The 14,575-nt window shown below is 45.1% G+C and overlaps 1 protein-coding gene across 1 annotated transcript; it reads left to right on the forward strand.

The window, feature by feature from the left end:
- The first annotated feature begins 4,696 nt into the window (after positions 1–4,696).
- On the forward strand, positions 4,697–5,578 carry LOC133229843 (CTD nuclear envelope phosphatase 1-like). Its single transcript, XM_061386620.1, has one exon. The coding sequence runs from the start codon at positions 4,712–4,714 to the stop codon at positions 5,444–5,446; it is 735 nt and encodes a 244-aa protein (XP_061242604.1). The 5' UTR covers positions 4,697–4,711; the 3' UTR covers positions 5,447–5,578.
- The last annotated feature ends 8,997 nt before the right edge of the window (positions 5,579–14,575 follow it).

The following is a 14,575-nucleotide window of genomic DNA, read 5'->3' on the forward strand; positions in this document are numbered from 1 at the left end:
CTAGATCCAATAATACCTGCTAGAGGTCCATTCATTTAATTCTAAAAGTGAGGAAAGAAGATCCTATTGGCTCGTCTTGGGTGAGGAATCCAGCTCTGACTCAACCAGTCATAGTCTGGGAGTCTTGGTGTGTAGGCAGCCAGAAGACATTGAGCCCAAGCCTTGGAGGGAGCTGGTAGTGGCTTAAAGGCCACTGTAGAAATTAGGCACTTATTTCTGTCCAATTCTTCAAAGCCACGGACAAACTAAGGAGGGCCTGAGATGACGCAGTTGCCATGGGTCTGTGCCTGATGATCACTGAAGTTTCAGGCCCCCGCCTAGATGCCACTTGTCCTCCGGCCAGTTGTTGATGGAGCTGTAGTTTTGCATAGGTCCAGGGGATCTCCCCAACCTAGGGATCGACCCCAGGTCTCCTACAGTGTATAAGGTTGCTCACTTCTGGGTAAACATACCAACAGAAATACACATGCAGTTCTCTGCAACTACTCAAAAGTTATTTTTAAGTGAATTTTTTTTCATTTGTTTTATGTCCCTCTACATCAGGTTGTTCTTATAGTCTCACATTCTTAAATTCCCAGAAGCAAAAAGTGATAATGACTTACACTGTGTCCTGTACCGACTTGTCAAATTGTTCAGTATTAGGCTCACAACCTGGAATGCTGCAGGGAAGTAATTAGAATGATTTTCACTCACCTTTCTGCTCTCTGTTATTAACGATGTTTAAACAGCTAAGATGACGGTTCCTTTCTCCTAACCCCCAAATACCTGTTTATGTCTTCCTAACAGTTACACCATTTTGTCCTTTTCAAAATGGTGGCAACATATCATTATATCTTTATCCCTTCCCCTATGATCAGTTGGGAAATTGATCTCCAGGCTGCAACCCTAATATCAGCTCATGTGAGAGCCTAGATCAGAGACCACAAATAGGTTTTATTTTACATGCCAAATCTAATTAGTGTTGGAGACTGTATGGAAAATTGTGCTGAAAAAGATTATGAGGTTCTATCCAAGTTGAGCCAGAAGCAGTGCTAGGATCAATTGATGATGTCTACCAGATGCTTTTGAAGAAGCATGGTGTTGGAGAAGGCTCTTGAGAGTCCCTTGGACTGCAAGGAGATCCAACCAGTCCATTCTGAAGGAGATCAGCCCTGGGATTTCTTTGGAAGGAATGATGCTAAAGCTGAAACTCCAGTACTTTGGCCACCTCATGCGAAGAGTTGACTCATTGGAAAAGAGTCTCATGCTGGGAGGGATTGGGGGCAGGAGGAGAAGGGGACGATGGAGGATAAGATGGCTGGATGGCATCACTGACTCCATGGACATGAGTTTGAGTGAACTCCAGGAGTTGGTGATGGACAGGGAGGCCTGGCGTGCTGGGATTCATGGGGTCGCAAAGAGTCAGACACGACTGAGCGACTGAACTGAACTGAAGTGAACCAGAGGCAGAGAAAAAGAACACTGACATCATTTGTGCATGCTTGCCATCTCAGACCAAGACATGACACCACAGGTCCAGGTATAACTCCTGGGAGTGTACAAACAGCATTTAATTTTAAAGATCTCATTAGGTCCCCACAATACCTCGATGAAGTAGGTAGGGCTTAAATTATTCTGACCACTTTAGAGATTGGGAAAATTGCAATACCAAGGCTCCTTTGAAAAGAAAAACCATAGAACCAGAATTTCTGTGCATCTGACTCCTCCTGAGAGAGAAGCCCACAGAGATGTGGGGAAAGGCCCAACATGGACGACCCCATGATATCCTATCATTTTCTTCTGTTCTGTAGTGATCTTGTGAATTCATTAATCATTTAAATATTCCCTCTTATTGCAGATGGATTTTTGCCATATGGTGGAGATCATGGCTAAATCCTCGTTCCATCACCCAAAAATAAGAATGAGCACTTTCCTACTAGTTGACTTGGAAAACTCCCAGGGAAGCATTCTAACTGGCCCAGCTCGGGTCAGGTGCCCACCTCTTAGGTCAATTACTGTCACCAGGATGGTGATGGATGGCTTAACTCTCCCCCACTCTCTTTGACTTCCCTTATGGCTCAGTTGGTAAAGAATCTGCCTGCAGTGCGAGAGACCTGGGTTGGGAAAAGCCCTGGAGAATGGAAAGGCTACCCACTCCAGTATTCTGGCCTGGAGAATTCCATGGACTGTGTAGTCCATGGGGTCACAAACAGTCGGACATGACTGAGCCACTTTCACTTTCACTCTCTTTGAGGGCTCTGTCACTAAAAGAGGAAGTGAGCTCTCCAGGATTTGTTGTAAGCCAGGCAGCCACCCCCAAATCTACAGGTAACAGACCCTTTCCTCCCAAACTGCGCATACTCACAAGCGTGCAGTTTTTCACATACGATGGTAACGAGTTGTCAGACCCTTCAGGCCCCTTCTGGTCCCTTAAGTTAACCCTGTTTACCAAAAATTTGAATTGTCAGTGGAAGAGTTCCAAATGGCTGATAATCTGTAGGGTCTGTTTCCTCCCAGTAGCCCTTCAAATCCTATCCAGCTTTATTCTCCTAATCTGTCCCCTTTTTAGCCCACCCTGGATCTTCATCTCCATCTTCACTTCCTTCCCCCTTCCTAGCACTCACTAGTCCAACCCCACTAGGAAGACAGGAGGCCATTGCTGTGCAGGGAGACCTGGAAAGAACCGCAAGCTGTTCATCAACTTTGCACTTCACCAGGGAGTTAAAGGGCAGTGGTTCAGACAGTAAAGATTCTGCCTGCAATGCAGGAAACCGGGGTTCAATCCTTGGGTTGGGAAGATCCCCTGGAGAAGGAAATGGCAATCCACTCCAGTATTCTTGCCTGAAAAGTCCCATGGACAGAGGAGCCTGGGGGGCTGCAGTCCATGGGGTCGCAAAGAGTTGGACACGTCTGAGTGATTAACACTTTCAGGGAGTTAAAACACTGACAGTGAATTACCAATTGTAGAAGTACAGAAATAAGAGATTTGCTCTCAGAAAAGAGGGTGGTAGTTTCTTTAAAAAAAGGAAATGAATATTTTTTTAACATGTCATAAACAGCCTGGTGGGCTGCCGTCTCTGGGGTCGCACAGAGTCAGACACGACTGAAGCGACTTAGCAGCAGCAGCAACAAACAGTCATTTGAAAACTGCCCCAGAACAAATTGGAAGCCAGGACAATTCCCAGGCATTCACTTGTTAGAGCTGGAAGCCACATGTACACCCACACTGCATTCTTTCCACATGCATATTTACACACAATGTACATAAAGAATGACCTCCTTTCCCGCTCCGCCCTTCCACCGCCTGCAATGGTAACATTTACTGGAGATTTTATTACAAAAGCCACAAAATGAAATTCTAATCAATAAGAGTTTGCAGGATGGTGAAAAAAAAAAAAAGAATACATTCATAGGTAAAAGATGTTATTATCTCAGTTCAGTAACTATGAAAGAGAAATAGATGAAAAAATCTGGGTTTTATATTAAAAACCGGCACAGCTGTAGAGTTACATAATAAAGTATTGCCTGTATCCATGGAAATGGAGAGTAATTGATGCACCACAAGTTATTTTTATAAACCCAAACAAAAAAATTCCATCAGAAATGTCTTTCCCCGTTTTGGGGGCATTGTATATTTTGTATCTGTACATAATGCACACATTGAGAGTGTGAATGCACTCATTATTGATCAGCCGTGTTGAATAGGGCATGCTGCTTTCCCTGAATATTCAAGATTAGAATCCTGCGGCCTAGCTCCCACTCCTTCTTCAAAGACTTCCTCTGAATAAATCGTGCAGTGCTTTAAAATTCAGGCAGTTCCAACTCAGGGGAATAAAGGAGCCCATTCCTGGGGCTGGAGATGTCCGGAGGGAGCGAGTTTGGAAGATGGAGATTCTGCAAAACTCATACTCTTGACTCCCGCGAAGTACCGGCTAGTGGCTCGCCCCTCTCCTCTCCCCCAAAATATCCACACAGCGCTCAGCACAGAGCCGGTCCTTCAAAAGAGCCAGGATGCACAGCCCATTGCAGTTTCCCTAATTAAAATACAGATTCCAGGGGACTTCTCTGGTGGTCCAGTGGTTAAGAATCTTCCTTCCGATGCTGGGGACGCGGGTTCCATCCCTGGTCAGGGAACTAAGATCGCACATGTTGTCGGGCAACTGGACAGCCCACGGGCTCCAACTACTGAGCCTGTGCCCTCTAGAGCGCATGCTCAGAAATAGAAGGCGCCCCCACTTGCAGAAAGCCGGTGTGCCACATTGAAGAGCTGGTGTGTTGCAGTGATGACCCAGCAAAGACAAAATTTTAAAAATAATAATAGACCCTCCGCTTCCCCCCCTTCCCCTTCCTTCTCCCTCCCTCCCTTCTCCCTAACCCCCTCCCCCATAGCCTCCTCCCCAAATTCTCCATCCCCTTCCCTCCTCGGCTTGGAGGACCCCACTATAGCCCAACCTGTCTCGGCCCGCAACCTCGGCAAAGCCGTCTGTGCCACTACCTGCCCATGTGGGCCCCTGCGGGCTGCCCACGCCTGTCCCGCAGCTCCCTGTTCCGCTGGGCTTTCCCCTCGTCGTCGTGGGTGGCTTTGTGAGCCTCCGGCTTCGTGCCCCTCTCTGCAGGCTCCTCTGCCACTCGGGGCCCCTGTTCCCCCTCCCGGTGGCGGGGTGCTGCCCCCGGGGGGCTGGCGGAGCTGGGCCGCTGGGGCCCCGGGGCCAGCGGTGCCGGGGTCATCGGGATGATGTGGACTCAGTGTCTGCTGGGGCTGCGCAAGTCCGTGGCTTTCGCTGCCAAGCTCTGGAGCTTCTTCATTTACCTTTTGCAGAGGCAGATCCGCACGGTAATTCAGTACCAAACTGTCAAATATGACATCCTTCCCTTATCTCCTGCGTCCCGGAATTGGCTAAGCCGGGTGAAGAGGAAGATCCTGGTGCTGGATCTGGATGAGACACTTATTCACTCCCATCATGATGGAGTCCTGAGGCCCACAGTCTGGCCTGGAACGCCTCCTGACTTCATTCTCAAGGTGGTAATAGACAAACATCCCGTCCGGTTTTTTGTACATAAGAGGCCCCATGTGGATTTCTTCTTAGAAGTGGTGAGCCAGTGGTACGAGTTGGTGGTGTTCACAACAAGCATGGAGATTTATGGCTCTGCTGTGGCAGATAAACTGGATAATAGCAGAAGCATTCTCAAGAGGAGATACTACAGACAGCACTGCACTTTGGAATGGGGCAGCTATATCAAGGACCTCTCTGCAGTCCACAGTGACCTCTCCAGCGTTGTGATCCTGGATAACTCCCCAGGGGCTTACAGGAGCCATCCAGACAATGCCATCCCCATCAAATCCTGGTTCAGTGATCTCAGTGATACCACCCTTCTCAACCTGATTCCAGTGCTGGATGCCCTCAGGTTCACCGCTGTTGTTTGTTCTGTGCTGAGCCGAAACCTTCACCAATATAGGCCCTGGTGACAGCTGCTCCCCCTCCACCTGAGTTGGGGTGGAGGGGAAGGGGAGGGTGAGCCCTCGGGATGCCGTCTGATGCCCTGTCCAACGGTGAGGACTGCCTGGGCAGGGTCTGCCCCCCTCCCATCCCTCTCTCCCCTGGGAGCCTTGCACTCCCTATGGAATCTGGATGGACACAAGGGCCAGATCCTGAAGCAGCCTCACTCTAACTTCGTGTTCGCACTCCTGGAAACCCCAGACTGGGACATAAGCAGAGACCTAGGAGAGCCCCAACAGTGTCTGGTGGAGAGACACGACTGGCCAGAGTGAGACAGACATTCGGTAATCTGGGAGACTCAAAAGAGAAGCCAAACCAGCTTTGTTATGATTTGATTTTTTTAAAACTCTTGTGCAAAACTGATCTAATTCTTCACTCCAAGGGCTGGGCTGTGGGTGGGAAACTGGGATTTTGGGCCACTGGACTTCCCCCAGACTTGTCGTCTCCCTTACTTTCCCTCTATTTGCCCTTCCTCCTAGATTCCCTCAGATCTATAACCAGCTTTCTCTCTCTTTTTTCCTTTCCTCTCTTTTAAACCATGCATTATAACTTTGAAACCAAATAATAATAATAAATTTAAATTTAAAAAATTTAAATACAGATTCCAGGACTCCCCCTTTAATCCATGGATTGGATTCTTCAGAGGAGAGACCAAAAAAATCTGTAAAATCTATATGCCTCCCCAAGGTAACTTGTCAGGCAAATTGGAGAAATATAAATACACGACTGGCTTCACAGGTGTGTGAGACATGCAGCTGAACAGAGCTCTGAGCTCAGCGGGGGTCCTTGCTCTCAGTTTATTCCACTGCTGTCTTCCCCTTAAAATTCTTCATAATTTTTAGAAATCCCACCTTATCCTTGAAGCCATTCACAATCCCCCTTCCATGCAAGGATGTGCTAGACTTCAACCCAGGCCATTTATTAACATGCACTTGTTCCGACTTCATCGTGAGCTCCCTTTTCCTGCATGTTTAGTGAACTTTCAAGTCATCTGCAAGCTCCTTGCGATTGTAGGCTTTGCCAAAGTCTATCTCTTTTCATGGTCTCAGCACATGCATGCCCACAGTCACCAGATTGGAAGTGTAGAGATCCCCACACCCACGGGGCAATTCCAGAACTATCCCATTGCCCTATTTCTACTTCTAGAATATCCAGACTCAGCTTCTCACATCCTCGCTGGGTCTCCTCTTATACTGACTTTTCTTGACCCACAACTTCCTTGTCTTTAAACCTTTGTCCCTTGTACATGACACTAACAAACAGAGTGGCCACACCCAGGCTCTCTGTGTATTCTCTCCTCCTCCTATCACAAGAACGCTGTCAGACAGCATGAACTAGCTCTTAGTCACATGGAGTGTCCCTCGTCCCTGGCAAAGTGCTTTGTGCATTGTAGGGTCCCCAAACTGATATTAGAGTGTTAACTCTAATGTGTTCAATGTCAGAGTATTAACATAAAGAAGGAAGGCAGTATGGAGAGAGTTCTTCACAGTAAAGTTGGAAATGCTTTCTTTGTGTAGACATTGCCTCTCTGACAAGGGTCTATTTATGCTTGGAAAATTAGGACATGGTCTACCCTGGTCTCTTCATGCATATTGTGAAATAGCATTATTGAGAGAGAGAGAGATGGAGTTCAGAGTGTGTTCCAGTCTACAAAGGAAGAAATTCCAGCTCATCATAAAGTATGAGTTTGGAATTGTTGTTGTTGTTATTTCCACTAAATAGAAGCTCCCAAATTCTAGATGAGCAAACATTTCCTGGAAAACTAGCACTCAACAAAACAAAACCCTGATTTGTTGTGTTGGTCAATTTCTATGGAGTAAATATCCCCACTACAGCCAATTTCAAGCTACCCTGGATTTTACAATTGACTTGCAGAATTTCCAAAGCTTGCATAAATCTGGACAAGCTAGTTCTAGCACCCCATTTTGCAAACCACTGTCCCTGGTGCTGTGAAAAATACAAGCCCCTTTCCCTGACCTCAGTAAGCCTATAATCTAGTGGAGACACAGACATACTTACTTTGATAAATTACTTTATTTTTCCTAGAGAAATATACATCAGACTTGGTACTGAATATTTACTGATATTTGGAGCCCATCAGGGTATATGCAATGAGTTTCCCAAAGATTTGATTCTCAGAGATTGATAGGCTGCCAATTTGTAACAATGCAGCTATAACATTATCTACTTTAAATGTTCTACCTTATTACATTCTCAAAACCCGCATTCTAATAGAGTTCTTGGGTAATTGTTTTTCAACATGAAGGCATTTGTGCTAGACACAACTAGTCTTTCAAGACATTTAAAGACCATTAGCAAAAAAAATAAGTTCCCACTCCAACAGAAATTCTTTTGATGGAACAAGATAAATTCCTCTATTTGCTCTCAGATTTTGCATTATTTATGAACAAATCGCATGGGGAGGGGGCAGCAAATAGAGATGAAAGCATGTTTCAGGAACACACGCTGATGTTATGTACCACACATACTGAACATACTCCGCTGTTCCTTAGTCAGACGTGTAAAATGACATCTGTGATAACACAGCTCACTCAGTACTGAAACTAGTAAAGAACCTGCAGAGATTTCTGTCCCCATAATGGGTGAAGTCTTTAGGATTTGGGTTTGTCTTGCAAGCAAATTTTAGGAGAAAAACCAAGACTAAAAGTCAGAATGAGAAGAGGTTTCCTTTAGCAAGTTTCCTTAAGAGCAAACTGTTCTTTGATGATGAGTCTTATAAAGGCAGAGGTCCCCCATCTCTGGGGTCTAATTCCTGATGATCTGAAGTGGACCTGATGTAATAATAATAGAAATAAAGTGCACAATAAATGTGATGCACTCGAATCATCCCGAAACCATCTACCACCACCACCACCCCCATCGACTGTGGAAAAATAGTTGCTGTTGTTGTTCAGTCACTAAGTTGTGTCCAACTCCGTGACCCCATGAACTTTAGCATGCCAGGCTTCCGCATCCTTCACCATCTCCCAGAGTTTGCTCAAACTCATGTCCACTGAGTCAGACAGAGGTTCATAACATTGTACAAGAGATGGTGACAAAACCATCCCAGAGAGAAAGAAACGCAAGCAGGTAAAATGGTTGTCTGAGGAGCCCTTACAAATAGCTAAGAAAAGAAGAGAAGCAAAAGCCAAAGGAGAAAGGTAAAGATATACCCAACTGAGTGCAGAGTTTCAGAGAATAGCAAGGAGAGATAAGAGAGCCTTCTTAAATGAACAGTGCAAAGAAATAGAAGAAAACATTAGAATGGGGAAGACTAGGGATCTCTTCAAGAAAATTGGAGATACCAAGGGAACAATCCATGCAAAGATGGGCACATTAAAGGACAGAAACTTTCCTAAAAGGACCTAAAAGAAGCAAAATAGATTAAGAGGTGGCAAGAATATGTGGAAGAACTGTACAAAAAAAGTCTTAATGACCCAGATAACCATGATGTAGTAGTTACTCACCTAGAGCCAGACATCCTGGAGTGTGAAGTCTAGGGGGCCTTGGGAAACATTACTAGGAACAAAGCTAGTGGAGGTGATGGAATTCCAACTGACCTACTGAAAATCCTAAAAGATGATGCTGTTAAAGTGGAAAAATTATCTTCTGTGAAACCAGTCCCTGGTGCCAAAAAAGTTGGGGACCACTGCATAAGGATTCAAGGTCTAAAAATGAAAGAATGCCATGTTCAATGGAGCTCATTTTGAATTTGGCTACAAGTTTTTTTCTTTCAAACTGTGCTCATTTTTTTTCTTTCCTGTTGTGGCCACCAATCTCTCCTGCCCCCTCTCTCTTTCTCTCAGCTTCTGCATCTCTTTCCAACTGGGAATACATTCTTCTGTGACCCTAGAACTTCTATAGCTTCTATCTATCTCCATCCGAGACATGCCTCCCACAGCCTTTAGTGTCAGCCTGGGAAAGCAAACAAGTCCATGAGGCTTTGTTGCCACACATCTGTGGACGGATTCAAGTTCCTTCTCCATCTTCCCTCCATCTCCTGCATTCCACTAACTGAGTACATTGAGTAAATTTCTCAGACTTCTGAAGGAGTTTTCCCATCTCTCAAATGGGTACACTGTAGTTCATAATAAATGTTTTTAATTATCCAGCACAAATGCATTCATGACGGTTGGTGTAATCTTGCCAGCCATGGGGAATCTCTCCCACATCTTGTTTTTCAATAGATTCCACTAGGTAAGTACTTCATCATCCTCACCAAACTGAGCCTACTTGAGGCAGCCTCCATTCATACTCCTTCATCACAGTCACCTTTGAGTGCTGACCAACGCTGGAACAACGCAATAGTGCTTTTTATGCTGGAACATTCTTAAGGAGAAGTAGCATGACTGTCTTTCTCACTGCTCTATGCTTCTGTATAGTGCTAACAAAAGGAACACCTACAAGAAGTATTTGTTAGATGAAGAACAAGCATCGAAGTAATAGCTTAATTAATACAGTTTGTAAGAAATGATGCATAAATCAATGGTGACCCATTGCAAGTTCTTGAAAGTTCTTGTACACCATTGTATGCCTGGTGTTTAGTATGATCATGCTTAGTAAATGATTAGCAAGTAAATTATTCAGTGGATGAGCCAGAAGCCTTGTCTCTCCTATTGCTCTATGGAAGGCAACCTGAACTGCCAAAATACCTCCGGAATGTGTGAATTTAGTTCAGTTTAGTTCAGTTACTCAGTCATGTCTGACTCTTTGCAACCTCATGGCCTGCAGCACACCAGGCCTCCCTGTCCACCACCAAATCCCGGAGTTTACTAAACTCATGTCCATTGAGTCAGTGACGCCATCCAACCATCTCATCCTCTGTTGTCCCCTCCTCCTCCTGCCTTCACTCTTTCTCAACATCAGGGTCTTTTCAAATGAATCAGTTCTTCATATCAGGTGGCCGAAGAATTGGAGTTTCAGCTTCAACATCAGTCCTTCCAATGAATATTCAGGACTGCTTTCCTTTAGGATGGACTGGTTGGTACTCCTTGCTGTCCAAGGGACTCTCAAGAGCCTTCTCCAACACCACAGTTCAAAAGGATCACTCTTTGGCACTCAGTTTTCTGTATAGTCCAACTCTCACATCCATACATGAATACTGGAAAAATCATGGCTTTGACTAAACAGACCCTTGTTGGCAAAGTAATGTCTGCTTTTTAATATGCTATGTAGGTAGGTCATAACTTTTCTTCAAAGGAGCAAGCATCCTTTAATTTCATGACTGCAGTCACCATCTGCAGTGACTTTGGAGCCCAAGAAAAAAAAGTCTGTCACTGTTTCCACTGTTTCCCCGTCTATTTGTCATGAAGTGATGGAACCAGATGCCAAGATCTTAGTCTTCTGAATGTTGAGTTTTAAGCCAACTTTTTCACTCTCCTCTTTCACTTTCATCAACAGGCTCTTTAGCTCTTCACTTTCTGCCATAAGGGTGGTGTCATCTGTATCTCTGAGGTTATTGATATTTCTCCTGGCAATCTTGATTTCAGCTTGTGCCTCATCCACTCCAGCATTTCTCATGATGTACTCTGAATAAAGTTAAATAAGCAGGGTGACAATATAAAGCCTTGACATACTTCTTTCCCAATTTGGAACCAGTCTGTTGTTCCATGTCCAGTTCTAACTGTTGCTTCTTGACCTGCATCCAGATTTCTCAGGGGGCAGCTTAGGTGGTCTGGTACTCCCATCTCTTGAAGATTTTCCACAGTTTGTTGTGATCCACACAGTCAAAGGCTTTGGCATAGTCATTAAACAGAAGTAGATGTTTTTCTGGAACTTTCTTCCTTTTTCAATGATCCAAAGGATGTTGGCAATTTGATCTCTGGTTCCTCTGCCTTTTCTAAATCTAGCTTCAACATCTGGAAGTTCCCAGTTCATGAACTCTTAAAGCCTGGCTTGGAGAATTTTGAGCATTGCTTTGCTAGTGTGTGAGATGAATGCAATTGTGGAGCAGTTTGAACATTCTTTAGCACTGCCTTTCTTTGGGATTGGAATGAAAATTGACCTTTTCCAGTCCTTTGGTCATTGCTGAGTTTTCCAAATTTGTTGGCATATTGAGTGCAGCACTTTCACAGCATCATCTTTTAGGGTTTGAAATCATTCAACTGGAATTCCATCACCTCCACTAGCTTTGTTCATAGTGATGCTTCCTAAGGCCCACTTGACTTCACATTTAAGGATATCTGGCTCTAGGTGAGTGATCCCACCATCGTAGTTCTCTGGGTCATGAAGATCTTTTTTGTATAGTCGGACATGACTGAGAGATTTCACTTTCACTTTCTGTTTATTCTTGCCACCTCTTCTTGATATCTTCTGCTTCTGTTAGGTTTATACCATTTCTTCTGTTAGGTCCTTTATCGAGCCCATCTTTGCATGAAATGTTCCTTTGGTATCTCTAATTTTCTTGAAGAGATCTCTAGTCTTTCCCATTCTATTGTTTTCCTCTATTTCTTTGCATTGATCACTGAGGAAGGCTTTCTTATCTCTCCTTGCTATTTTGGAACTCTGCATTCAAATGGGTATATCTTTTCTTTTCTCCTTTGCCTTTAGCTTTTCTTCTTTTCTCAGCTATTTCTAAGGCCTCCTCAGACAACCATTTTGCCTTTTTGCATTTCTTTTTCTTGGGGATAGTCTTGATCACTGCCTCCTGTACAGTGTCATGAACCTCCATCCATAGTTCTTCAGGCACTCTATCAGATCTAATCCCTTGAATCTATTTGTCACTTCCACTGTAAAATCATAAGGGATTTGATTTAGGTCATACCTGGATGGTCTAGGGGTTTTCCCTACTTTCTTCAATTAAGTCTGAATTTGGCAATAAGGAGTTCATGATCTGAGCCACAGTCAGCTTCCAGTCTTGTTTTTGCTCACTGTATTGAGCTTCTCCATCTTTGGCTGCAAAGAATATAATCAATCTGATTTTGGTATTGACCATCTGGTGGTATCCATGTGTAGAGTCTTCTCTTGTGTTGTTGAAGAGGGTGTTCGCTATGATTAGTGTGTTCTCTTGGCAAAACTCTGTTAGCCTTTGTCCTGCCTAATTTTTACTCCAAGGCCAAATTTGCCTGTTACTCCAGGTGTTTCTTGATGTCCTATTTTTGCATTCCAGTCCCCTATAATGAAAAGAACGTCTTTTGGGGGTATTAGTTCTAGAAGGTCTTCATAGAACTGTTCAACTTCAGCTTCTTAACATTTTGCTATTAGAATCAATGGGACATAGATCACACAAAAACAGATGAGTTTTCCCTAGATTAGTGATTCCCAACAGGGTAAAATTTTGCTTTCTAGAGGATATTTAGCAATGTCTGGAAATATTTTTCATTATCATGTTGAGAGATTGCTGAGGGTGCGTGCTAAGTTGCTTCAGTTGTGTGCAACTCTTTGGGACCCTATGGACTGTAACCCACCAAGCTCCTCTGTCTATGGGATTCTCCAGGCAAGGATACTGGGGTGGGTTGCCATGCCCTCCTACAGAGGATCTCCCAGAGCCAGGGATCAAACCGGGTGATCTTATGTCTCTTATGTCTCCTGCATTGGCAGGCAGTCTTTACCACTAGTGCCACCTGAGAAGCCCAGAGGGACTGCTGCTGCTGCTGCTGCTAAGTCGCTTCAGTCGTGTCCGACTCTGTGCGACCCCATAGACGGCAGCCCACCAGGCTCCCCATCCTTGGGATTCTCCAGGCAAGAACACTGGAGTGGGTTGCCATTTCCTTCTCCAATGCATGAAAGTGAAAAGTGAAAGTGAAGTCTCTCAGTCATGTCTGACTCCTAGCGACCCCATGGACTGCAGCCTACCAGGCCCCTCCATCCATGGGATTTTCCAGGCAAGAGTACTGGAGTGGGGTGCCATGGTGTCTAATGAGTAGAGAATAGCGACGCTACTCAACATCCTACAATGCATAGGACAGTCACCTTAACAGGGAAATATATTGCCTCCAATGTCAATAATGCAGCAGCTGAGAAACACTGCTGTGAATGATCAGCTATGGGGAGATTTTTTTTTCATATCAACATATGAATGTGTGAATCAAAATAATTGAGACTTTATCATGCCTGCCTCATTCACAGAATCACAGAAAGTCAAGGCTGAAGGGAACACTGCTGCTGCTGCTGCTGCTGCTGCTAAGTCGCTTCAGTCGTGTCCGACTCTGTGCAACCCCATAGATGGCAGCCCACCAGGCTCCCCCGTCCCTGGGAGTCTCCAGGCAAGAACACTGGAGTAGGTTGCCATTTCCTTCTCCAATGCATGAAAGTGAAAAGTGAAAGTGAAGTCGCTCAGTCGTGTCCGACTCTAGCGACCCCATGGACTGCAGCCCACCAGGCTCCCCTGTCCATGGGACCTTCCAGGCAAAAGTACTGGAGTGGGGTGCCATTGCCTTCTCCGATGATCAAATCCAAACTTTTCATTTTACAATGGGGACCATGCAAGTCCAGAAAGGGAAGAGAAGGCTCCAAGCTACACAGCTGGTAATTGGCCAACCCAGGGCAGGAAGCCAGGGTTCCACTGCCCAGGTCCTTCTCAAGGCATTTCCCTCTCCTTTCCAATGTGTCAGCAATGGAACCTCCTTTTAACTCTCCCCTGCAGGCTCAGCCCCAGCCCAGAGGCTGCAGCCCAATTATTCCTGAATTGGGCACCATTCAGGGCACCTGAGTTGGAGAGCACCATCTCCCCAACTCCCTTTATTCACATCCTACACTGATGACTTTTACTGCATCTATGAACCACCAGTGGGCTTCCCTGGTGGTTCAGTGGTAAAGAATTAACCTGTCAATGCAGGAGACATGGGTTCAATCCCTGGGCTGGAAAAATCCCCTGGAGAAGGAAATGGCTCCAGTATTCTTGCCTGGGAAATGCCATGGACAGAGGAGCCTGGGGTGCTACAGTTCCTGGGGTCCCAAAAGAGTCAGACACAACTTAACGACTAAACAATGACATGAAGCACCAGTTCTGTTATTTATATAATATTCATTTAAATGGACACTAACAGACTTCCCCAGTGGTCCAGTGGTTAAGAATCTGCCTGCTAATGCAGGGGACATGGGTTCAATCCTTGGTCTGGGAAGATTCCACATGCAACTGGGCAATTAGACCAATGTCC

This window comes from Bos javanicus, chromosome 18 (assembly GCF_032452875.1).
Source record: "Bos javanicus breed banteng chromosome 18, ARS-OSU_banteng_1.0, whole genome shotgun sequence".
Classification (NCBI taxonomy): domain Eukaryota; kingdom Metazoa; phylum Chordata; class Mammalia; order Artiodactyla; family Bovidae; genus Bos; species Bos javanicus.